A 27244-nucleotide genomic window follows, 5' to 3' on the forward strand; every position below is an offset into this window, starting at 1 on the left:
TATTACACTCATCTTCTATGTTGTGTTACAGATCTTCTTAGTGCAGGTATCACACAGAAGCAAAGCAGAATTGTTTACAGCAGGTCTATGACCTACCCACCTATCTGGAGCCCATGTACCTTTTAGTGTTCAAGGAGGCCTGAACTCATCTGTTCTGCAGATATTAACTTTCCAGCCTAACCTTAAAGATTGGGAGTAACCTCAGAGAAGGTCTCTAGTGTAGGGCAAACATGTATTCAAAGCAGTATGTGACATCAGTGGTAATCTTTATAAGGATGTAGTAAATGTTCTGTTAATTTTTTTTTTAATAATCTGGCTGAGTGAAAAGCCAACAAAAGATAATTTCACTTTTTCATTTCTCCCCATGTTGAAAACCTCCCCCCTTTTGGACCTTGAAGTTATGAGTGAAAGCTTGTCCAAGTATTCTTGGGAACATCAGCACTATGAATGTGAGACTTCAAATTCTTCTTCCCACCACTCAAACTGCAGCAAATACAACACGTTTTTATCACTGCATGTTCACAGTGGCTCCCTGAAGTAGAACAGAATAACCAGCCTGAGCTTGGCCGAGTTTCAGCTTTTGCTGGAGTATTCTCTGCATTTTAGCTGAGACACTCACAAGGCTTCTCTGGAGCACAAGTCTGATAAGGAGCAGCTGAGGGAACTGTGGTGGTTTAGTTTCTTCTCCAGACTAAATCCCACAGAGTAAACAAGGGTGACTGTATTGCTCTCTACAGCTACCTGAAAGCAGGTTATAGCAAGGTGGGGGTCAATCTTCTCCCAAGTAACAAGCAATAGAACAAGAGGCAATGACCTCAAGCTGTGCCTAGAAAGATTTAGATGAAGAACAATTTTGTCCCCGAAGGGTGAGCAGGCACTGGAACAGGCTGCCCAGGGCAGTGCTGGAGTCACAGTCCCTGGAAGTGCACACACACCATGTAGATGAGGCCCTCAGTGACATGGGTTAGTGGTGGCCTTGGTACTGCTGGGGTAGCGGTTGAATTTGATGATCTTAACGGTCTTTTCCCACCTAGTCGACTCTATGACATGAACACTCGAGGCCACGTCTCCATGCCTGGGCAGGGTGACCCCAAAACGTGCCAGAGGCCGAACAGCCTCCAAGAGAGGAGGAGGCTCGCAGGGTCTGGAAGGAGAGCAGCCCAGCGCCTACCCGTACCTGACCGTAGTAGAAGCCCCGGCAGACACCCCTGCTTCAGCAGGTACTGATTTCTGCTATTTACTCGGCAACATGCACTACTAACTCCCGTCTCACCCGCTAAGGCTCCTTCCCGCTTCTAGGGGAGCGTTCCTTCCACCGGAAACCGCCGCCGCTGCTGCCCGCCTCCCGGAACCTTTGAAGCCGGAACGCAAAGTCGCGGCGGGGTTGAGCTGGAATGCGATAGTAGGCGGACCATGGTGAAGATGGCGGCTGCCGTAGCGGCCCCACGTGGAGATGAGGCGTCTGAGGGCGAGCAGGCGGACAGTGGTAACCCAGCGGGAGGGCGGTTGGGTCCCTTTCTGCTCCGACGGGCTTCTGAGGCCTCCCGGTCCCTGTTGTGTGCTCGGCCCAGCTGCCACTCCTCTCTGTCCCTTCCGAGCCCGCTGGTGGGCCGGGGTCCCTCCGGAGCATTGGCATAGTGCTAGCGCAGGAAGCGGGAGCGAAGGCCTTGGCCTAGCAGCTTACCGAAGCCCCTTCGCGGTGCGGTGGAGGCAGCGGGGTGCCCTGAGGCTCTGCAGGCTGGGCTCCGCCGTGCTGGTGGGGTGGTATGCGGCCCTAGCCTTGCTCTGCCCTGAGTGTTTCAGAGCTTCTTTCCTCTGCCTTAGCCTTCGGAACGCCAGCAGCGGCTCTGTCATTCTCTGAGCCCACCAAAATAGCTTTCGTTGTCATGTTTGTCTTGGGTAGCACCCCTTTTCTTTGGAGGGGAGGAAGCATGACACGGTTGGGTTGAGCTGAGCGAGCTCCCTGGTGTGGGGAGCTCTGCGTGTGTATGTTTGACTCCGTCTGTAAGAGGCGGGGATCTGCTCTGTGCTCCAGGGGAAGCTTTGGGATACACCTACTACGGTAATCCGGCGGGAGAGCACAAACACTTTCATGCTCTGTCCTGCATCACATGGGTCTCCACACATTCGTGCCTTTCCATATGTTGTGGGGATATACCTAGCTAGTTGTGATTGCTTCCTAATTATATAATGTAATTGTAGTTTTTTTTTTTTCCTTTATTCTGGGAGGAACCAAGCCAGTGCAGTCGTTCTGTTTGGTTTGAGGGTCAAAACTGAAACCAATAGGAAGCTTTGCACGGGAGCTTTTTTCACAGCTCATTTCTGAATTATTGCTGTTTTTAACTGCGTGTGTCGGCACCGAAGTCATTGAGCAAGTTTGGAAGAATAAAGTATGGGGATGTATGTATATTCCCCCCTTCTCCCAGTTATGGCTTACTGTAGTAAATCTATGCTGGGCTTCAGTCTTTGCAATTGAAAGAGTGCCAGGTCTTCTTTCTGATAGGTGTAATTTAGTATTAAGTTACTTTGAAATACCTCTGCTTTATCTCATGATGTCGTAGTAAAGAGTAAGTTGCGGAAGATTGTTGAAGCCTTGTTCATCTTTCTGTAATTGTTGAAAACAAAATGTTGGTATTAGCCTGTTATTTTATTAACAGGAAGTGTTAGTTAATGGAGACTTAACACATGCTTTTGCAATTTTCGTTTTTATGAGTCTGATGGATCTTTATGGCTGACTGCAGAAGTTGATCCTAAACTGTGTGGAATTCTGGTTTAGGCTTCTGGTAGCTGTTAGCTACTGTATGTATAAAAAGTCATAAGTAGGGGTTAATTCCTTGTTTAAAATCGAGATATCAATATTCTAGCATGGACAAGGTCTAGGGGTGAAAACTAGCTAAATTAGTTCACATGTAGAAAATGGAATGTGGTGATGCACCTGCTTTATGTGCAGTGGTTTGGTAAACGGTATAATCTTGTTTATTTCCATTTTTGACAACTATATGCTTTCCAAAGCTCTAAATGTGCATGGTCATTAGAGGCTGTGTTTTAAATTGGTTTACGCCACTGTTTTGATGCTACTTTGGAGTATTTTGCTGGTTTGAAAAGGCACATGGAGAAAGCAGAGTAATGAATCAGTCTGGCAACAGAGTGTATGTTTAAGTAATTAAGTAGGCAGTTGATTAATAGGGAATATTATTAATAGCTGTCTCTCCTGTCTTGCTGTTGATTCCAAATGTCAGTATTTTACCTTCTTGTTTTGTTTTGAGGGGGGCATAGGGTAAAGAAACTTAAATTTGGGGGTGTTTTATTTGTAGGTTGAGAACCTGAGCAGTTACTTAGACCAGAAAAGCTCAGTGCCTCTGGGGTTTTTTGAACTCCCTGATAACTGTCTCGATTCTGTATTTCACAAAGCAGTCTCCCCTCTGTGTTCATTAGACTTGGGTAATAAGGAGGATTTTGCTGGCATTATTTTCTGTGAGCAGATTTTGCTTTCAAGCAAGAAATGTGGCCTCCCCCCCCATGTTCATCCATGTGGCTGTTTGCATTTAAGCACTAGATGTCACTGTTGCAGTTTGTGTGTACATGTGTATATGTGTGTGTATGCATTTATACATTACAGTTGTTGAACCAGAAAATACATTTTTTTCCCTGAAATTACCACTCCTAAACATCAAATTATTCATTAATCTAATAAGTATCCAAAGCTGCCTTTTCCATTTTACCCAACCTCTTAAATCACTTCAAATCATCAGTGAGATGAGCAAGCACTTGTACTGGATGCTTTCTAATAAATTCATTATGGTGGTGTATGCCTGCTTGAGGAATTCAGTTAATTCAATGACAGCAAGCAGTACATGGCCCTGAATTCGAATAACATTTACATATGGAACAAATTATGCTAGTCATGCATCCTTACTAGAAACAGAATTCCTGATACATTTTTTCTGTTCCCTTTTTTACCCTTAGATTCTGAGTTAAGCTCAGGGCTTCCAGAGGACAGCTACTCATCAGGAGGTGAAGCCCTGGATGGTGATGATGAAGATGAAACAGCAGCCCTTGGCAATGAGGTTGAAGAGGCAACAAGCTCCAAAGCTGGCCCAAGTGCAGGCTGGGCAGATGCCATGGCAAAAGTGCTCAACAAAAAGGTTCCACAAAATAAGCCCATCATCTTGGCCAAGAATAAAAGTCTGGAGAAAGAGAAAGCAAAGGAAAAACAAGAAAGGCTGGAGAAGAGGATGAAGGTGAGGAAAAGAAGCAGTATTTCGTTGTGCAGTCACAGTTAGATGGAGATACATGCAAGATCCCTTCAGCGGGGATCTGGGAGAATGATCTGAGACTGACTCAGTTTTGGAATCTCTCCTCCACAGTGATCTCAAGTAGCTTCAAATTGTTTTTTTTGGTTTCCAGACAGTCATGCTGTAGGGCTTTTTCCCTTACTGCTTTTTCTGGGCCATCAGGCAGGATGATCTTTGGCAGCAGGACTGTTCCAGGCTGTCAACTTCAGGTGTGTTTCTTGTTGAGAGGGTGAAACCAGCTGCTTTAAGCTTAGGTTTCTAATTGCCGTTGTTCATTTGGGCTATAATTCACTTCGTTGGCATTACAAGTTGAAATAGTTCTCTCTTACTGAAAGTGAGAGGGAGAAAGAGAAGTAAGCTGCTTTCATTTAAAGTCTGCTGTTGTTTCCAAAATCAAACAACTCTAGGTTGAGATTGCATTAATCACTGATGTGGTTGTGAATCCTTGTTTGCTCCTCTCAATGATTTCCCTGCTAGAGTTTTCTATTATAGTGTCTGTGCCCTAAATTGCTTCTGGTTCTGAAACTCCTATGATGAAAACAAAACTGTTGGCAATTAAGTAATTTGTTTTTGTATCTTTAGTGGAACTTTTAATTTCAAGGCTGTGATTGATTTACCTTCAGGCTAAAAATACATTAATAGTCCTGATGTCTCATCTTACCAGTTGTGTTTTAATGGGATAACCAGGTTATCCATCTGACAGTTTAGGACATGCTGTGGCTATGCCACGGCCTGCCTTTTAAATACAGGGAGTTTCAGTTCAGCATCTGCTCAGTTGCAGTTGTCCTAAATACCTGTTCTCACCCACTGAGTATGTGAAATAACTGCAAAACAAAGTTGGGTTGCAGGTCCCCAAATAGACTTGTTTACCCTTAGAAAAACTGGAGAATAGTCTGCCTTCCATTAATTTCTTGTTGATGGAAACTAGAATAGGGCAGTTCTTTTTATCAAAGGCTAAAACATGGTCATAAACCTACAAATACTAGTAGTCTGCCTGGAATTACAAAGACAAGGGCTCTGAAGCTGCATGAAAGACTTCTTGCATAAAACAGACTTAGTGCAACATCACCAGGCCTAGAATAGTGTTAAACTGTTAAGAGGGGAAAACCAAAATTCACTGCCTTCCTCCTGAGGCAGATTCTAGGAAAATACAGTGTGCTCCTATTGTAGCAAAAGTAAAGCTGGTAGTATTGTGGCTTCTGGAAATGGGAAAGCAGATCAGTTTGGTTTTGAAACAGAGGCTCCAAAAAAAAAAACCCACAAAAATCAGTGTTGTACACAGTTGCTGTAATAGGCACTTGGTGCTCTGCGTCGCGTTCTGCTTGTTGTAGTCTTTGCCTTGTGTCACTGTTGGTCACAAAGCTATGCTATGATTAATTCAGCAGGAGAAGTTAAATTCCCAAGGATCAAAATGCAACACACCTGTCTTGATAGACCCAGGATTTTATTATGTATTTATCTCTGTGATCAGCTTGTGAAGTTTTGTAGTTGAAAGTTGCTTCTGCATAATTTCCTTGTCTGTAGCAGTCAGCGTGAAAGCATTTGAGGTTATTTTAGACTCTTTTTGCTTGTCTTGAGCCAGAGGCATCACTCTGCTGTGAGCCTTTCCTAGCTTTTGTTACAAAAAGCAAGTGACTGTGAAATTTGACTGTGGCCCCACAAGAGACTTGCCTGATACCTGTTGTCCAGCCTCATATTGGAGTTCCCCTTACTCTCAAACCCAACTGAGCTTTGTTGATTTATCTTTTATTTCTTTTCCTCCTGCTACATACTCTATCAAAAAATGCTGCATTCTCAAATGTCCATGTTGTTTCATGTCACAATATTTATAACACAGCTTGATAAAAAGCGGGAGTGGGAAATGATGTGCCGAGTGAAGCCAGATGTTGTCAAAGACCGAGACAGAGAAAGAAATCTTCAGAGAATTGCCACAAGGTAAGAGGTTTTTTTGAATGCTTTCCTTGTATATGTAACAAAAAGAGGAGGAAAAGGGGAAGAAAAGGCCTGTGCAGGTAATCTGTTTCCAATCAGATTGAACTCTTAAGAAGTGCCTACTAAGAGTCAAGTGATTTATATACAGGTCTGCATTGTACAATATCAAGTTCAACAAAGATTTCAGAAGCTTTATGAAAGAGTAAAAATTTAGATGGGAATGTAGTGTTTGCTTAACAGAAGTGCATTCCTGATTCCCCTAATTTTGTTAATCTAATGCTTTCAAAATGCAGAACAGTTGCTTCTACTACTCTGGTTTTTCCTTCTCCACAGAGGATTCACCAGATCCATGTCTCAAGTTCAGTTGCTTGTTCTGCATTGTGGTAGTTTGGTGTCACAAAACTAGTTGAATACCTTGATGTGCTGTCTGTATCTGTCTCCTTACTCATTTATCTACCTTGTCCCTCTATTGCAGCTGCTATGATCTTGCCTGAAGAATTTAATAGCTGAATTAGGACGAGTAACATGCATCTGGGGATGAAAATGCTCTTGAAATTATCTCGGTGCTGTGTTACTTAAGGGTCTGGTGGATTTGGTTGTTACTGATTCCTAGCAATAAGTGATAAGGAAGAATGAAAATTGAAAGTCTCTTATGCTGTAGTAAATGTTACTTAATTGAGGTTCTGAGTAGCCATTTTAGGGAGCTAGAAGACATAAAGGGAACTTGAGTTAAAAAGTGCTTTGTTTTGTTTTGTTTTTTTCCCATCCCAGAGGAGTTGTACAGTTATTTAATGCTGTCAGGACACACCAAAAGAATGTTGATGAGAAGGTGAAGAAAGCTGGGAGATCTGAGAGGCAGCGTGCTAAACTGCTGTCATCTGTTTCAAAGAAAGATTTCATTGATGTCTTAAGAAATGCAGAGGGCGCTAAAGAAAGCAAGAATCCTGCTGCAAAGGCTACAAAAAGTAAACAGGTAAGCTTTGGGAGAAAAAACGCACACAAGATCCCTTCTCAACTACTGTCCATTAATGTATCTGCTCTTTAGAGCAGCTGTGTTACAAGTGCCTGGGTTTTATTGAGCAAGTAGCTCTTAGCATGTTTTCCTGGTCTTTTGAGTATCAAGGCACAAAACATGGGAAGCTCTTCTGATAAGACTTGCGTACAAGTAACTTGGTTTAGCTGTGCGTTTAAAAAAAATGTGAAAAATTGGATTTTATAATGGATTTTGCATCAACCATAGACCAAACTCCTAGATTTTAGTGTATTGTGTCATTTGGAATTTGGCCAGTGGTAGTTATCAGCTCTTCTAAACTGTTACAGGCACGGGGACTTTTCATCTTACATGGTGTGTTAGTCTGTACTACTTGTGCATACTGATGATTTGGGAATTTCAGGCTCAGTTCTCTGGATTGATTATCGTGTCTGGAACTGAAGGGTTTTGCCATACAAGTGAATACAAAATAGAAAGAAACTGAGGTGTATTAAGCATTATATGTAGGCTTTTATTTCCCTGATTCCGTGTGTGTCTTAGGCTGATGTGGCTTTATTGCTGTTACAGTGTTTTGGAAAGAAGTATTTTAGCACATTCCACTTTTTCCAAATGTGTTCAGGAGAGACACGGTATAGTTGGACTTACCCAAGTCTTTATCAGTTCTTTCAACTCACCAAGTAGCTTTAGGGTTGAAAACAAGTTGCTCTGACATAGTCCTTCTTGTATTTCAGAAGCTGCATGGTTTTGAAGCATATTTGTGTTCAGGTTTGAACTTTGTGCTCGGTAGTGGGTGGAATACTTCTCTTGGCCCAGGCTCACAGTAGTTAACTAAGTGCTTTTCTGTGCCAGGAAGAAATACTTTAATCAGTTGGGAGACAACAGTTTGTCATATGTTTTTTGTTTGTGTGCACTTGGGGAGCATGCTGAAACACTGCCTGGCATGAAGAGCTCATACAATTTTCATGCAAGTGTAATATTAAAGTATTTTTTTTTAAATTCTTCAGATAATGAGAACAATTTAGCTTGGTGCTGACACTTTATTTCTCTCTAAATAATTCCAGCTTGCTTGTATGGGGTGGGGAGCATGCGTGTGTGTGGTTTGGGGTTGGGGCTTGGTTGGGCTTTTTTCCTCCCCTGGAATAGCAGGGCAACATTGGACTGATAGCAGTGCCAAGTACTATTGTAGTAAGCATTGAATCAATAGCTGACCAAAAATGAGGACATTTTTTTTCCTCTGTCTCAGATTGTAGCAGGGCAATTTTCTAATTACTGGGTCAGAAAACATAGATAGCAAATGTTTCCGTACATTTAAAAGCAGCTTATTTTGGCAGCATCATTAACAGCATATTTCCATTAAAGTGCTCTGGAGTTGCTTTAAATGCTGGCTAGTTACTGTTGGTTTTGAGTATTGATACAGGTGCTGCTGCAAAAACTTGGGATTCTGGAGTTTTTCATGGATATCAGGCTATTCTTACAGGTTTGGGGAGGGGATTGGAGGTTTTCGTTTGGATATTTTTTTAATAGCCTTGTCTGGTTTTATAGACCACCTCACTTCCTCTCTCCCTTGTTGCATTCTCTTCAGTAACTGTATTCAGTACTGAACCAAACTCTTTAATAACTCATTTTCAGGCTGTTGTTGATCTGCCTTCTTTCCTTTTGACAACCTATCTTGCCCACTTAGCAGACTGCCATCCTTGTAGTTGTTGATACTTGAGGTTGAGGCCAAAATCTGATCTTCGGTCACCTCCTCAGAATTACGCTGAACAGTACTGCTGGTCCCTACTGTCATATCTCTGCTGCTTGGCCTTTGTGGGTTTTCAGAGGGTAATAGGCAGGGATGAGGCCTTTGGGTGGTGAATTCCTTGCAGCAGGATTTTGGTAGATTGTTCTTGCCATCTGAAAGCTTTTGTTTGGTTTGTTTGGGTGAGTTTTGGTGTTTTTTTTTTTTTTTGCAGCCTGCTTTGTTTTTAGCAGTTGAGAGTATGGCATGTACTTACTTTTTTTGTAAAAAAAGAGAGGGGAAATACATTTATTTATCTCAGCAAAAGCAATGGAAGAGGTGCCAATCCCAAACTCCAGGCACTCTGCCATCAATTAAAATGCAGTCCAGAACAATAAAAACACTACCCCACCCACAAAAAACAAGCAGTCAGCAGGAAAAATAGCAGAATAAAGTTTTACCAGTGAAAGCAAACCTTTCTCAACTCCAGCCTTCTGAGATGAAAGGAGACCTGACTACATTTGCAGGGAATGGGCAAATGCCGCTTCTTACTCTACAATTCACTGCTGTATTTTTCAAAGTGTGGTGGCTTCTTCCAAATGTTAGGGGTTGTTGACGAAATCCCTTATAAATCTCTGTTGTGGTTGACTGCTTAGTCAGGTATATGTGTATGTGAGAATCATAGAATAGTTAGGATTGGAAAGGACCTTACGATCATCTAGTTCCAACTCCCTTGTCATAGACAGGGACACCTCACACTAAAGCATGCCAACCTAGCCTTGAACACTGCCAGGGATGAAGCATTCCCAACTTCCCTGAGCAACCCATTCCAGTGCCTCACCACCCTAATAGGAAAGAAATTCCTCCTTATATCCCATCTAAATTTCCCCTCTTTAAGTTTGAACCCCTTGTCCTATCACTACAGTCCCTGATGAAAAGTCCCTCACCAGCATCCTTATAGACCCCCTTCAGATACTGGAAGGCTGCTATGAGGTCTTCACGCAGCCTTCTCTTCTCCAGGCTAAACAGCCCCAACTTTCTCAGCCTGTCTTCATATGGGAGGTGCTGCAGTCCCCTGATCATCCTTGTGGCCCTCCTCTGGACTTGTTCCAACAGTTCCATGTCCTTTTTATGTTGAGGACACCAGAACTTCACACAGTACTCCAAGTGAGGTCTCCCGAGAACAGAATAGAGGAGCAGGATCACCTCCTTCAACCTGCTGGTCATGCTGCTTTTGATGCAGCCCAGGATACAGTTGGCTTTCTGGGCTGTGAGTGCACACTGAAGCTGGGTCATGTTCATTTTCTCGTCAACCAACACCCCCAAGTCCTTCTCTGCAGGGCTGCTCTGAATCTCTTCCCAACCTGTAACTGTGCCTGGGATTGCTCTGACCCAGGTGTCATGGTTAAACTTCATGAGGTTGGCATCAGCCCACCTCACAAGTGTGTCAAGGTCCCTCTGGATGGCATTCCTTCCCTCCAGGGTATCAATGGAACCACACAGCTTGGTGTCATCGGCAAACTTGCTGAGGGCACACTCAATCCCACTGTCCATGTCACCGACAAAGGTGTTAAACACAATCGGTCCTAACACTGATCCCTGAGGGGCACCACTCATTACTGGTCTCCAGCCGGACATTGAGCCATTGACCACAACTCTTGGCGTGTGGCCATCCAGCCAGTTCTTTATCCACTGAGTGGTCCACCTATCAAACTGATGTCTTTCCAATTTAGAGAAAAAAAAATCAAATGCTCTGCGAAGGCCCACCTGTAGCAGTGGGATTTCACAGCAGCACAGCCATTTAAAGTTTGTTCTCCATTTCCATCATCTTCATGCACTGATGGGGAGGACAGGCAGCCTGTGCCCTGTGAGCATGTTGATAGCCTTGTATACTTTTAGCCATTGGCCTCTTAAGTATTAGTTGTTGTACGCCCAGCCAGTATAGCTAGGAAAGAAAGACTGTAAGGCTGTGAATGTTTTCTTGTTCCATGTGAAACTGTAGCCCTTCTTGGGGTTTTGTGTGCTCAGATTGGACTATTTACTGTTGTGAGGTGGAGCCAAAAGCTTTGCCTTTGATATCATTAGCTGTTTATCAAGGTATTTCTTAATCCTTGCTGAGCCAGCTGACTTACCTAATATTTTTTCACTGCTTTTTTTGTTTGTTTGTTTTTGGGAAGCATTTACTGGGAGATGAGAGAACTTTCAGTCTTGTTCTATACAGTCCTTACAGACCAGATTTTCATTTCACTATGTGTTGGTTGTATCTTGCAGCTTCCCACCTGTAAGATGCTATAAGAAACATTACTAAACTACAGGTTTAAGAAAGGTACATGTTGGAGATGCTGTCTTTCTAGCCCTAGAGCCCATCTTTATATCTATAGAAGCAATACAAATGTAGGTAGTGTCAGTAAAGGATTCCTCATAGGAACCCTTTGGTTTCTTTAGGTGCTTAAGAAATTCCTGGGTATTTTTAGGATTATGGTTTAGGGAACTATATTTGCTTCCAAGACTGAATGAAGTTTCTGATCTCTTAGAGCTGCACAGACATGTTGACTGATAGAGTGAATTACATGAGGTTTTGAAATCATCATTGTAAGGAAACAAAAGAAATTGAGAGTTAATATTTCCAGGGCAGTGTCAGCTTATCTCTCTTCCTTCACATCAGCTACAGCAGGGTCATTCAAGTACTAGAAGCTCTCATCTTGATGTATTTCTTTTCATTAGTGATATTCTGTGTAAAGCATTACTGAGCAGTAAAACTTTCCATTGACATGTAAATAACTAGCATGAAAGATACTCTGTGACAAGCGTAACCGGCACTCATCCGCCTTTGAATTAGACCTTTGTAGCATGGTTTTCTGAATCACCTGTGTTTGCTTCAGCCTGTAAGTTTCCTTATAGCAGATCTCTGGCAGAGCATTTCAGTGCAGAATTTCCTGGTCTGCTTCAGTGACCGTGATTCAAATTGTGCAAGGTAATTGTAATCATCAAGGTAAACCGTGCTGACTATATGACTTGAAGGTACAATTTGCTTCCTGTGTTGTGTTGACATCTGGAAAAAATGGGTGTATTAGTCTCAAAATAGTACCTATTCTAAAATAATTTATTGATGGGAAGATGAGTGTCAAAGATTTCATATCAGCTATTGCTCATATGGGACTTGAAATAAAATGCTTTTCCAGATATGTTCCTTCTGCCTGAAGTGTATTTTACAAATGCTCCTGGTGTTTTTTAAGTAATCTGTAATTACTTCAGTAAATTAATGATTCTTATTAGTGACTTAGTGACTCTAATCACTGTAAAAACAACGATTAGAGTCAGGTTTGCTATAGGTTTTTCTTCATAAGACTTTTAATATCAGTATTTTAAACAGTAGTTTGGAGATTATTCAAGGCAGGAGTACTACACTTCTGACTTTGTTATTCTTGCTGGGACACAATAATTGGCACAGGGACTTCAATTTTTCATTTTAGATGGGGATATGAATGTTCCTTCCAGCTTAAAGTTAGACATGTTTAAAACCTATGAGAGTGACAGCCTCCTTCTTGCAGCTTTATAAGTACTGGCCAGTGCTGTGTTGCTCTGCTTTTTTACACAGTGTAGAAATGGGGGGGTGGGCAGGGAATCTTGTTTTCTTCCATATACCTGTTTGAAGGGACAGTAGTAAGGAAACATTTTTTCTTAGGTGATAATGGCATTGCAGAGTAACAAGTTTATTACTACAGCTGTTGTGTGCTGGCTTTACACAACTAATTGAAGGAGTAACCAGGCATGCATGTTTTCCAGCAGATTTGAGGGTGCAGCCAAGTGTTAATTTAGTTCAGCTGCAGCCAGAGTAGATGTGTTCTCTCAATTCTAATAAATGCCTTCCCATCACATGCACAGGAGCATCTACTCTACTCTCATGAGACCCCACCTGGATTCAGTTCTGGGGCCTCCAACAAAAGAGGGACACAGAATGAGTGAGTCCTCAGGAGGTCATGAAGATTCTCCGGGGGCTGCAGCACCTCTGCTTTGGAGATAGGCTGAGAGTTGGGCTTGTTCAGCTTGAACCTTATAACAGTCTTCAAATACCTGAAGGGGGCCTAAAAGAAAGCTGGAGAGGGACTTCTTACAAGGGCTTGTAGTACCAGGACAAGGAAGAATGGCTTTAAATTGACTGAGGGTAGATTTAGGTTAGACATTGGGAAGAAGTTCTTCCCAATGCCCTGAGGCACCAGTTGCCTGGAGAAGCTGTGGCAGCCCCATCTCTGGCAGTGTTCAAGGCCAGGTTGGATGGGGCTTGGAGCAACCTGCTCTAGTGAAATGTCTCCCTGGTAGGGGGTTGGAACTGGATGAGCTTTAAGTTCCCTTCCAACTCTAACCATTTTATGGTTCTATGAATTTGGATTCCTTTATATGTAGTAGTGCATTTGTATTTGTTTTTCTCAAATGTGTGTATAGCCTCTCAAAGGTCACCCGCTGTATGTTTGGAGCTGATGCATTGTAGTAGTGTTTTTTGGTTTTGTACCAAACGGTTGCTGACTACCCAGTTGTGTGCTGTATTCAGATTTTTGTCATTTATCCTTAGGGATAAATGCAGTGCCACCTGACACCAGTTTGCTATATCTTAAATTCCTTATGTTCTTTAAGGTAAAGGGTTATTGTGCAGTATTAGAAGTTGTTTGAAGGTGACCTTTTTGTTTTAAATCTTTGTACAGGAAGATGTATTGACTTACCTAGTATACATGATCAGCAGGGTTAGGTTTCAAGGATCTACAAGCTCAGTTCCCTATCTTTTGCCATAGCTGGTAACACACATCTGTGTTAACACAGGAATGTAGATCTTTGTCAATATTTAAATGTGTATTTTATTTATAGATGTGAAGTATTTGACACTGTGAGTTCAGCTCTGTATAAGAGGATTAAAGGCTGTGTGACAGCTGTATTTCACTAGGTTTACCCTTTTCCCTGTGTTTTTAGCTTCTGATTTCTCTTTCTGCTGTTTTTCTCAGTTACATGATCAGAAGTCAGAAAGGGAAAAAGATTATGATTTTGCAATCTGTTCCCATCAGCCCCTTTTTTATCCTCTTCATGTTTTATGTTCCTGCCAGGTTCTCTTCCCCTCAAGCATGCAGCCCCATGTCCTGGTGCCTGAAGTGAGAGCAACCCTGACAACTGCTCGCACAGAAACACCAGGTCCTCATTTGTCATCATGAGTCACATATGGTCCAGTTTAATGCTGTATTCTAAGCTGCAGATAGTATGTGATCAGTGAGGACAGATACCTCAAGAGAAATTGGGTAATAAATACCTATTTTATTTTGTGAGGTGATGACCTGAGGTCACCTCTGTGGGCACCTATTCATCTGTTCATCTTGGTAGGCTTCAGGAGTGGTGGGTCAGACTGCTTCCAGCTTCCAGTGTGTAGAAGGTTGTCAAATTCAAGTTTGTTTTGGTTTGTGGGGTTTTTTTTCTTTCCTATGGGAAAATCTGAAAATTTTTTAATTAATGTTTCTGAAATTTACTGAAAGTGTTAGAAAATACACTTCTTTTTTTTTTTTTTTTCCTTTTAATCCTACTTATTATTACAAGTGATACTAAAGCTGTCTTCTTGGAAAGATCTGATCTCTTTTGGGTTTGTTGCTGAACCCTGGGTGGTGTTCTGCGTGTGGTCCATGCCATTTCTTTTCCACCTGCAGGCATTGGTAAAACCCATACAGAATTGCAGAAGTAAATGGAAGGGTTAGAAATGAAGAGAAGGGGTAGCCAGTGGGTTAAAGATAAGGGATTGGGATCATGAGCAGATGACATATTTGCTCTTCAGGTATAAACTGCTTTTTGAAAGTGGACCTGGAATGCTGAGGGTTATGGTCTGTTGCATAATGAGTTTGCCACTCACCCACAACAGTGTGAGGGAAATTACAGGAATATAAAATTAAACAGCCTTGCATTTGGAAACATTTAGGGTATGTTGCGAAAGTCACTTAAGTAAAAGTAGGAGCAATGAGGGTAGGGAGGTTTAGCCAGACAAGCTGCTTAGTAGTCATAAAAACTTCAGTATTTCATATTTAGTAATAAAATTGCAGAAAAACTAGTTCTTTTGTATATTTTTTCCCCATTTTCTCCCCCTCCTGCCTCATAGTTTTTTGGTTCCCTATATTTGTTTTGGGACTCAAATGTAAGTGGAAATCCTGAGTCAGGAAGAGGAGGTTTTTTATTAGCCCCGCTTCTTCCTCATCAGCCACTCTGTGAGATGATTTCTTAAGTGCTGGAAGTGAAGGACTTGGTCATTACTGTACCCTTCGTTGTTAGATACAGCCTTCTGGGACTCATTCTATTATGCCTCTTGTTGAATCATAATGAAAACCAGAGGGTATTTCAGCATCGTTTGTATAGAATAATCTTGAGTCACATTCAGATTATTCTAAAATCTGCAAGATGCTAATTTATTCTAAAAAAGGATCAAAATATACTCCTAGCAGCTGTGAGCCTGTGTGTTTCTTTACGGTGCATGTTTCTTTATGGTGCATGTTTCCTTACTGTGTTAGCAGGCAAGTTGTTACAGAATCCTGCAGAAGGCTTTAGGTACCCAGCTGAGATAGTGCATAAGTGCTTTGTGTAAATGGGTGACATTTAAGAAAGATCTGTTGTGACTGAAAAATGTTTGTCTAAAGTAGATTGTTGAAAGACATTAATACTTCTGAGGTATCTCACATTGAAGGTCTTGACCAGATGCTTTTTACTAGGTCTTGCTGTATCTGCGTATTTTCCAGGTTCAGCGTGATGGTTTGGGAACTGTGCAACTTGCAAAAAGGATGTTGTGGATCTGCGTAATATTTAAGCTGATCTTTAAATTCCATCATGTCTTCATTACTGCAGGATGGTAGAATTGCTTGTGCAGCTGAAGGTTTTCTGAGATGGCTGCTATCAGAGCTGGAGCATATTACAGGCTGAAGAGTTCTGGAGTGCCCTGTGTGCAGGAGGGTCCTGTGTTATGCTTAGATTCTTAAGATATTTTTGCTTTTTCTGACAAATACTGATCTTTGAGGTTTCTAATGAACTAAGGTTGAAGAAATGTGTTCTCGCATAAGCGCTTTCTGTAATTTGTCTTTGCAACTGAGCATTTAATAACAGTGCTAATGAATTTTTTTAAGTCCAGTTGAATGTTTGTTTTTAGAAATTCTGTAATTCAGTTCTGACCCCTCTAAGGTTGGGGCATGTTTAAGCATCTGCATGCCAACCCAAAGCATTCCTTCCCATTCACACATCCTCAGTTGTAGTAAATCCTAGAGGATGATGTGAGGATGGGGAGATTCCTCATGCAGGTCATTAAACTGTGGGTGGTCTTCTGGCTATGCTCAAAAGGAAAATCAGTATTTGTTGTGCTTGTAGTAATAATTCCAGTGTGTTATTTGCAGAGAACTTTGAACAGGAGCAACAGGTTTCAAAACACACTGTAAAAACATTTCATTCTTATTTGCTAGAAATGCCAGTGCAGATTCTGGTGGGTACAAGAGTGAGTGTAAATCACACTCCCTGGTGTGCACACTAGAATCTGTGTGACGTGTAAGTAAATCTCCTGTGTCACCGTTGACATCCACATTGTAGAGTCAGTTCAGATATGCCAAGGCAATTTAGTTCAGTCACTCTGATTTCTCATTTAGAGAGAGGATGCAAATGGGTATTGAATAACTCTCACCCTGAGGAATAAATGATTGTGCAGAATTATGCTGCAGCAGAATAGACTGCTGTTCTGTAGTTGGAATGTTCTGCAAGCTCAAAAACGCTTCCCAAAGTGGGTTGCTGTGAGATTTCAGCTCGGAAGTTCAAAATAGTAGCAGTACAGGATATATTCTTGTTTTCCAGTTGTGTGGGATCGGGTGTACATAGGAACTTTTCTTACAGTTAATATCTTACCATAATTCAAATTAGATAAACTTGTAAACAGCACTGATGATTAAATCCTAGTACTTTTCTGTTAAAAAATCATTTGTTTTCTGCTTATATTGCTGCTTTAGTTGTTTCAGCTGCAGTTTTCTTTATTTCTTCCTGGCCTAGGGGAATCTTACTTTCTTAGCCTGTGAGCTTGGATATCTCTGCAAACAAATTTAGGGGAAATGATTGTGCTGATGTTCTTTGCTTTCAATTTCCTTTCTCTTCTACCAAGTGTGTTTTATTTTTCTATTTTATTCAATTGAGATTTAACACACCTCAGTGTATGTGTGTGCTAAGGACTTTTGAGCTAGGTATAAACCAACTTGCGTGGGGATGAGAAACAGAATAGCAGCAGTCATTTGGACCAAGATGCAGGCTGGCTGGGAAGGTAATTGTCAGCTGTATGTGAGACTGCATTTTGGCAGTTACGCTTTTTAACTTCGTCATGACAAAAGCCTCCCTGTATTTCAAGGTCTCAGATGTTTGTATTGAGCAAAACAGAGGAACTTGGGGGGGCAGTTCAAATTAATTAGACGTGTTAGAATTGTTTTTTCAGGGCTTAAAGTTGTTGCTTGAGAGATATTTATGTTAGAAATTCCTTCCCTGACAGGTACAAATAAACGTTTATTGTATGAGGGATGCCCTTGCAACCTCAGGGACATGAGAGATGTAAAGAGAGATGGCCCTGCAAGCTCTGGCATTTCATCTTGTACTTGAAGCAAAGTCATGGAGAGTCCGCTGTGTCAATTGTAATTCCTAGGTCTGAAAGGTGTCCATTTGTTAATACCCTGTAGTTACTGTCATCTGGACACAGGCTGTAGTGAAATCTCTGCAGTGATATGTGTATGTGCTGCTTTGCATGTGCAGAAACTGGTATGCTCAAGTGACATGAGCTGGTGGGAACCAGAGTGAAATGCTGTCTTTAATCTGTGCAGTCTGATTTCAGGATCCAGCTTTTCATGCCCTTACTTACCAAGAAGCATTATGGGACTTCAGTTTGCTTGTGTGTAGGGTTCTGAAAACCTCTGGCTTTTAGGATGTTGCTGTGCCAGTAAAGCAACAGAGGAAAAATGACAATGTGACTTAGACTGAACTTAATTCCCTTAAGGTTTCAAAGGAAACAGCCTTTGAATTAAGGCACATGTTGCAGACTGAAGCAGCTATATGCAGTTGCAAGTATTCCACTCCTGCTCTGAAAACTTCAGAAGGGATAAAGAGGATCTGTGTCCCACCTGAGTGGCAGAGCAGTCTGCCACAACTCAGGTGTTGAGTTTGGCAGGTCTCAGTTGAAGATGCTTACTGTAATGTCATTTACCAAGAGTGGGTTATGTAGGTCCACAAAGAAATAAACTGAAACAGTGGGATTTCTAACATGATCTTGATCATGTAGCTGCTGCTGATGCCATGGTGCTTTCATAGACCAGTTCCCCCAGAATCATCCAGGAGGCAATTCTGTCACAGATCCTGCAAGGGATGGCTGTTTATTCTAGGTGACAGACCTAAGCTTTGGGTTCTGATGGGTGGGTGATTTTACTAGGACTTGGGTATGAATTTCCATTCATCTTCTCCTGGTGCAGATTTTAAAGGGTATGTCTTCAGAAATAATTAGTTTGGGAAGTATGTCCCTGCTACTTGTGTCAGACTTTAGCTAATGCTGTGATAGCTTGGTGGCATACCAAGGAGGCAAGATGGTGTTTGTTTTATTGCCCTATTTAGGTAATCTCTTTCCAACTGGACTATTGGTCTTTCCCAGTATCTGCACTAGAGTAACCACGCTGTGTGTTTTGTTCTATCTCAGTTCATAACAAGTGCATTGTCGTGTACCAGTAACTCCTGAGATACTTTACTAACTGCTATCTCTAAGACCTTTCGAAATAGCTTGCCACATCTTCAGGCAAAGAAAAAAACATTCAGATGTATGTATATATGTGTAATAAAGGAGGGGAGGGGAAGCAAGACTAGAATTTTTCACTCTTTGCCTTACTGAAGGACCCACTTTAGGTAGCATTGCATGCTAATGTTTATATAGCCTGCTTTGTTTTCTTTTGGGCATGTTCAAAGGGGACTTCAGTGCTGTAGTGAAATGTGGGAAATGTGGACAAGCAGCTGACTGGAAGTTCAAAAGTGGTTGAAAGGTTGTAGAATGAAAGCTGGTTTATTTTCCATGTGCCAAGAATTAGTTTTGTTCTATTTAGGTGAAACCATATTATGACACTGAATGAAAACCCAAGTGTATCAACATTCTTACACAGAGCAAGTTGGGAAGCGATGTGACAGTTGAGCTAATTGTTGGTTATCTGAATAGTCTTCCTGTGAATTTTCTTAAGACTCCAGGAATGTTTTGTGCTACAATAGATTTATTTTCTTGTTTCTTGTTTTTTTGTTTGTTATTGCTATTATTCTGAGGGGAAAATAGAGCAGTAAATGAGTTAGGAATGAAGATACTAAACACGGGGTTTTCTTCACTTAGAAGGTTTGCTTAAAATAGATTAAATATTTGCTTCAAGCATTTAATCCTCCTCTTTGAGGCATGGACATGCTACCTCTCCTTGGGGCTTGTTGTAAAACTCTATTCAAACCTTTGTAGTTCCTTATATAGTGGGTAATGCAATGAAGGATCAGCATCCCTGTTTTGTCCAGTTGTTCACTTGACATAGCCAGAAAGAAGGCTGAATAGTAGCTTGTGATGAATTTGAGCATTGGGCTATTCAAGCTCTCAGCCTTTCACTGTCGTTGCTGACAATAATGTATTGGTTTGTGCTATTTAGAAACAAAAAACAAAACCCCAACCCCCTGTTCTGCACATCTGGGGGAAAAAAAAAAAGGATTTTCTGTTGGTTTTATTGTTGAAAAGAAATAGGAAAAATGCATTGTTTTGTAAGAGAGGTGAGGTTTTTTTCCATTCAGGTATTTCAAATTTAACTGTGGCATGTTCGAACAGTGACTTATAAAAGGCCTGAGATAAATGAAGCTCTCTGTGTGGTGACTTTTGTAAAGCTTTCAGCCTTTCCCTGCTCTTCAGGGGTAAACAGAAACCAGAAAGACAGTTAAGAAGGTGTCAGGGGGAAGCTACTGTCTGATTTCATCCCATAGCAGAGTACCTGTGTTACCCTAATACAAATTATTCCCATGTTAAACACCTTCAGGTCTGTGTAAGGGACCTACCTTATCTGAAACTCTTTTAACTCCAGGCAACTGATGACCCTGTCCGTGATGTTTTTAGGATTTACTGGGTATTTGAAGTGAATTACTGCATGACTAGAAGGTGGTTAGAAGGCCCTGCCTGAGGAGATTGGGGGGTTGTTGCCATGGGTGAGTTACTCTTAGGAGTAAGGTGTTACTGAGAACAGCTGTGAAGACAAAAAAGTCCATCTTGGGACTGCGTCCTGAGAGATTCCCTTTGGGAAGGGAAGTGTTAATACTTGTTACTCCATTTTTGTGACAGTATTCTTTCAAAAGAGCTGCTGAAGTCACATTTAGCATTTCTGATTTGATTATCTATTAAAAATACCTCATTTGGCACACTTTCTGTACTCAACTTCCGTTGGTGTGATATGATGTGTTAAATTTACAGTGATGGACCTGCATTCTCAATTCCTCATTTCTCCTGATGTTAAATTCTGGATGCTTCCCTCTACCAGAGCTTACATGACATCTGCCCATGTATGTTATGGTTCTGTATATCCCGTATTCATAGATGCATGGCAGAGAAGAGGCATGAACAAATGTCTACAGCAGTCACATTCACTATGGGTTTTGCATCTAGTCATCAAATCTGTGTCTGCAGAGGATGCTGCAAGAGGGAACCTCCATGCCTTGTACAGTATCAGGAGGTGGTAGTTAAATAAGTCAGTTGAGGTCTGTCCTGTTGAGCAGGGGAGTGGGGAAAACATGCCTGAGATACTTGTATTAACTTTGTTCTAAAGAGCCTGCAAAAACAAGTTGTTGTTTTCTGTACCCTTGATTCCACATTAGTAGGACAATTCTTTGCTTACCTGCTGAACACCAATCCATGTTGTTCCTCAGAAGAATTTTGCTACCAAGTCTTAAACCACTGAAATCATTCAGTTCATTGAACAGGTCTTAGCGTTTTCCTTCAGTAAGAACGCAGGAATAACTTCAAGCTGTTCTTTAAAACTGTTGCCACAGGATGGGGCTGTTGCACTGCCCAAATACGATCTGTCACTTCGAAGAACTGCAACCAAGCACTGTTCTCAGTGCTAACCTAAAACTACACTCCTGTTGCTTTTATTTATTATTCACCAGTCCATGTAGCGTGGCTTCAGCTTATCCGCTTTCAGGAGGCAAAAAATTTGGAGTAAGGTGTTGTTGGCTTGCCAAATGTAGACTAAGTTTGCTTCTTTTAGAGGCAGCTTTGTACCATATGACAAGCCCAGGTAGTGAGGTAATAGTCCACATAAAGGGGATTTGGTCCATGTATCGCAGAATATGTGAAATATTAAATTGGGGGGGGGGGTTAGCCCTTTATTAAATCCATATTTGTGTTTTAAAAAATGTGCCAAGAAGTGTTCTAATGAAGCAGCACCTGGGGGTTAATAAATGATATCATGGATCCATTCTGATTGCCAAGAAAGATTTTAATAAAAGAAGCCATGCCCAGGGTTGACCATTTCATCCACGAGGAATAATTGTTTTGTTCCCATATTTCTTTTATTGGTTGGTTAAAACAAGTTTGTTTTTTAGCATCAAGTCATTTATGATTGACCTGAATATTTCTGTGTACCATTTGCATAAAGAGCTAACTGATTCAAATTGTGTGAGAGGCGTTACTCTGATTGCATGAAGAGCTTCCATCTTTTACTGCCTTTCATATTGATCTCATCTTTCTCTGTTCTTCTTCCCTCAAACATTCAGGGTGAAGTGAAGTCTGAAGAGGGGCCAGAATGGAATATACTGCGTGATGACTTCATGATGGGAGCATCTATGAAAGACTGGGACAAGGAAAGCGATGGAGAGGGCAGTGTTGAAGAAGGAGGTGGTCTGAAACAAGATGACAGTGACTGAATGAAACTGAAAACCAGTCAAGTTAATGTTTTATAGTCTTTATTTTCTTTGGATAAAAAATCAACATTCTGTGAATGTACAACACTTGGAGAATATAATTTTAAAGAAAAAAAGGAAAAGACTTGCGCAACTTTGGAGTAACTTTGGAGTGTTTTCTCCTTCATGTCAAACTTTTATTTAATACAGCTTCATTTGCTATACTGAAATCCTGAAATATTTTCCAAAACATGTATAATTTTCAACATATTTCCAAAACATTTTGTACAGTCAAAACAGTGGCACCTGCCCAATGAAAGACTGATTTTGCCAAGGTCATTAAAAGTTTATACATTAGTCATGGCAAGTGTTGTATTAGTGTGCCTGCATTTCCAAATCAGCATTGCACTTTGAAAGTTGTTAGCAATTTGCAATAGAAATGGCTTACAATAAACAGAAATGCCGTCACCTTGTAAAGTTATCAGACTCCTATAGAGTCTTTACTACTTTGGCCAGAAAAGGTTTTGTAGATAATAAAGAAAAGTAACCATTAATGTGATAGTTCTGGTCTTGGAGCATTAGTTTGATTGGAGACAATTCTGGAAACATAACTGTAAAAGGAGAGACTTGACCCTACTGATTGGCTTTTATATTTTGTTATATATATGGAAGTATGAGTTTTTCCATTGCAAGTCTGAAGTTGTATAAGCTAAGAGACTGATAAGAGACGAAAGGACAGTCATTGCTATTATTTTTGTTGGAGGAGAGAGGACTTTTCTAGCAATACTGCATAAAATTGTGTTCAGTGTTTCCTCATTTGCAGTTGTGGTGTTCTGGCCTTTTTCAGCATGGAGCTGGACCTCCAGGATACATCCTGTGGGTTTAGGCAGCTGTAATGCTAATTCCTGAGGTCTGTAAAGGGTCAAACAAAAGCCCTTCCTCTTAGATGCATACTGTAACAGTAGCAGATTTTGGAAGACATCTGTCAGGGTAACACTACTTGTCTTTGTTCAAACCACAGCAGTTTTTCCTAATCAGTTGTTTAGTTGTGAATATGTTATTATTAACATACATAATAAGAATATATTCTTTATAAGCATATGCATAGAGAAGAAAGTGCATTGTGATTAAGGTGTTCTAAATGAGAGGCTGAGTTTGAATTCTGCTGCCTTCACTGTTCCAGACTGGCTGTCTGATGCTGTGTCAGTTGTTTAAGTTTTCTGTTACATTTCATATGTGAAGAAAATGCCTTGGGGCCTATTAATTGATACTTTAAAAGCACAGTACTATTCTGTCTGTTTCTATAGATGTCTGGCATACAAACCTTTCTTTGTACCTGCTTATATGCAAGATAGCATTGAAATCTGTGTACTTCAGTGGATTTAGATTTTTCCCAACAAAGGCACTGAGGAGAGGCGAGAGGGTTTGAACTTTGTGTATACTGCAGGAGAAAAAAAATATACATACAAAATGGCAGAGAAACCCATCCTAACAACTGGCAATGCTTATGTTATCCCTAGCCTATTCATCTGGTGTAGATATTGTAGCATAATTCTTTGAGGAGAGCTCAAAGCTAGCAGCAGAAATGTTTAGATTTTCAAGCTGCTTTGAGTGTTAGACATACTAGATATCTGAGGAGACATTGGTTTGTGGCCTGATATTTATTATAACAAACGAAGGCATACATCCAAAATACCAAGTGGCAAAACCACAGAAGTTTGTCATAGGGTTATCCTGGCTTCTGAAGGCTAGATATCTGTATAGCTGTTCAGTGAGAGTTGGCATCTCATTAGTGCAAAACGAAGATAGGCTACAATATTTCAAGTAGCTACTTAAGCAGAATAGCAGCATAATAGCCTAATCTGACATTGCTTTCTTTCTACAGAGCTCACTTAGTTTGTGTGGAAAAATTACATCAGCATCTTTAAATCTACGGTTACTCTTTCATTTGATATCACCAGTATCTGCCTGAGATCAGACTTTTTGAAAGTAATCTAGTTTTTCTTAGGAACAGTGACATTATGACATTAAAAATACCCTCAGGCTACTTCTAGAATACTTGGGTGTTTGAATTTTACTTGTGCATTTTTGAAGTGATGTTTTGATTAAGGCAATGGATTATTACTTGTTTATTTAAGAAAAACATGGAGTATATTGATATTGCTAAAAATACCTTGAGCTTCCATTTCATAGCAGTACTTTTTTTTCTGTAAGTGGAGAGCATTTCTTACCTTTTCAGAAGCATAATACTCTATGTATATCAGATACTTTTTAGATTTTGGTACCTTGCCTTTGCCATGCCCTTTGGTTGTGCCATATTCAGAAAAACTCCTTGAGTAACTTAGATTGGTAACTACCTCCTAAAGTGAAATAAGCTCCAGGCTCTTTGTGGCAGATGGAAGTGTGTATTTTAACTTTAGGCATTTGGTGGACGACTTACTTCACAAGCTTTATTGTAATGGACTAGCAGTTCAAGAGAAGAGCTAAGCCCTGTTTGGCCCATACCCCTTCCAGTCTCCTTTCTCAGCTGTGGGATCAGGCTCTACCCTCCTCCCCACCCGCTTTTCCAGTAATGTTCTTCCTTTTCCATAGCTACCAAGAACAACCTTCAGCAGCTTTTCCCAGCCAGCAGAGTGCTCGGTCTGTTTTGCCTGCTCCCATGAATATCTCTGCTTAAGCAAAGCTGTGCTGCTGCCCTTCATTCCAGAGAGCATGAATCATCTCAACTTTGTGTATTTCTGTACCTATCTATATAAAGCCAATAAGGATGGGGTGGTTCCAGTTTTGTTAGGCTTCAAGCCAACTCTAGAATATGTAGAGTTTAATATTGTATGGATTGCATGCAAAGCAACAAAGTGGTTTTTCATAAGAGGAGACACAGGGTGAGCTCTCCCCCATGTTTCTTACCCTCTCATCTCATTTCTCTTTATGTTAATTGTGCTAAGTATTTTTTCAGCAAGCAAAGCATGAGTTTGCCTATGGAGAAAATAGAACCATCTTACCATCTTCTGTCTGCTTTTCTGCAGCCTGCTGTTTCCTTAAACACTTGATGAGTGATGGTGGAGTATCCTTGTGCCTGATGGTACTGCACCATATCATCTTGCCTTCCATGATCCACCATGGAAGAACTCCCACTTCTGCAGTTGTGAGACAGGTTCTCAGAACGAAAGAGCTAGAAACTGTTTTCTGATAGAGATACGGCTTTGTGTGTGTGTGTTTTGTTTTAGAGAGAGAAATGGTTGGAGGCTATAAAAGTGTTCTGACTATCTGATGCTTCCAGGAGAAGGTGGTCTGTAAAGCTGCATCTGTTCAGAGCTGGCTCAGTAGCTGTCTCCAGGGAGGAAGGCAGAAGTAGAAGTCATCTGGCACATAACAGTCTGCGCAAGTTAAAATGACAAACTACTCATTCTTATGAAATGAGTCCTGGCATAGTTAATATCCACACAGAGCAGTCATCAATGCTGTTCACTTCCAGCCCCTGCAAATTGCTCAATGATTTCTTCAAGACTTGCTGAGGTAAGCAGTAAGAAGGCCAGGAGAAGGGTTGAGGAAGGGAAGACTCTTAGGATCTTAATAAATAGATAGTATCCTTGTGCTAAATAAGGTGTTAAATTTGGAATTTAGGACCTCAGTGGTCCTAAACCAAGAACTCTGGAGAGTTCTTGGTTACCAAGTTATGGAATGCTGTTGATTTACTCCTGTTCTAAAGCAGCAGCTTTTAACCTCTTGTCAGTATGTAAGTGTCAAAGGTTTTGCCTCTGTAGATGATCTGGCAGATAAGGGCTTTTCCTTAATCATTCTTTTTCAGACTGATAAGGATGGCTGATATTTCTTAGACAAACCATTCTGTTTTCAAATGCATCTGTTTAATTGCTGTTCTGTCCTAAGGGATATGTTGTAATAAAACTCCAGTCAAACTGAATAGCTTCAACAAAAAAGATGCTTGTATTTGTGTAATGCTTCATCCTTTGGAATTATTTCTTTTTGTTTAAATCCATGTGTTTAATCTGCTGGATAACAAATTGTACAATGAATTAGGACACTTTCGTCAGGTCTTCACATGTGACCTCATAAGCACAAATGGTTTCCAAGAGGCACTTTGGAAGGTGATTTTAGGAATACTTACAAAACCCATTATTTCTTCACAGTGCCTCAGCGATTTTAATAGCCCATTCTCTCATGCCAGTGAGTGAACTTTTAGAGCATTATTTTGCAACGTTTTCCCAGTGTTTCTTAATTCTGTTTTCAGTATATGTGGTGTTAATTGTGAACTCCTAACCAGGATCAGACTTGCACTGAGGTTTGATAGCACTAGGATTTCTTACAGACATAAGTGTTTTCAGAAGTAGCTAAATAATTAATAGAAATAGGTCACTTAAAAGATATGCTGGTTACACTTCTTATCAGAAACTTAATGTGTAATTTACAAACGGTTAAGTATACAGCCTGCTGATTTTATGTACTAATCAGGTCTTCAAATCATGTCTATTATAGGCATGTTTGATCACAAATAGAACATAACAGGGTTGTTTGAGATAATTTTAAAACTTGTTTGAATATTGAGGTACTTAAAGATTACACTAGCCATTTATGAACCCATTATAAACTGCATTATGAATGTAATCTGGGAGCTTGTGACTAAGAGCCTGTGGCTATTCAGTCACTTTGTTGCTTTGAAATTTTTCTTTCCCAGAAGAGGAGGACTTTTCTATTCTTGTTCCGAATGGGAATGAGTGTTGCTTGATCCAAGCAAAATGGTAATGGAAAGCTTTCTTGATTATGTGGGTGTTTGCATTAACTTCTGGGTTGTATGTATTCTATCTAAAGAGGACTTTCTTTGTTTTTCAAGTGATCCACAAATCACACGGTATGTAGGCAATGATGTATTACAAGGGTAGGTTGCTGCAGGTAGAAATACGAGTATCAACAGTCCTAGGCTTCATTGCCAGCTCTGTCAGTCACAGAGATTTTTAGAAGTGTACTTCTGAAGCAGCCTTTTGCTTTCCAGGGATAAATACTGTTCTGCTTCCATTTCAGAAGAGTGTCTGAGGTCTGGCAGCTGAATGAAAACTGTTACTACAGGGCTTAGTACGTAAGCTTACTTATTTGAGACTTCACATACCTGCTTGGGCATCCATCCATTCACCATTTCATGATGCTCATTAGACATGAAAGGTGACCAAACCCATGGTGATAGCTTATCCATCATTGTGTAGGTCTGCTACCTCAGTTACAATCCCAATCAGTTCCAAAGAGCTTACGGTTCATAAGTAAAGGGTGCTGCACAGGTACATGTTCATAACAGTAGTGTAGTTTTGCATACAATTGGGTCTTAGGTGACTGAAATACTTGACAGTATCTTGTTACGTACTTAAGATTTTTTTTTTT

At 40.8% G+C, this 27244-nt stretch overlaps 1 protein-coding gene across 1 annotated transcript; it reads left to right on the plus strand.

The window, feature by feature from the left end:
* The first annotated feature begins 1358 nt into the window (after window positions 1-1358).
* Window positions 1359-27244, plus strand: RRP15 (ribosomal RNA processing 15 homolog). Its single transcript, XM_005151887.4, has 5 exons — window positions 1359-1486; window positions 3967-4241; window positions 6133-6230; window positions 6999-7200; window positions 21731-27244. Exons 1-5 carry the CDS (start codon window positions 1414-1416, stop codon window positions 21878-21880), a joined length of 798 nt encoding a protein of 265 aa, XP_005151944.2. The 5' UTR covers window positions 1359-1413; the 3' UTR covers window positions 21881-27244.

This window comes from Melopsittacus undulatus, chromosome 3 (genome assembly GCF_012275295.1).
Source record: "Melopsittacus undulatus isolate bMelUnd1 chromosome 3, bMelUnd1.mat.Z, whole genome shotgun sequence".
NCBI classification, from domain to species: Eukaryota; Metazoa; Chordata; class Aves; order Psittaciformes; family Psittaculidae; genus Melopsittacus; species Melopsittacus undulatus.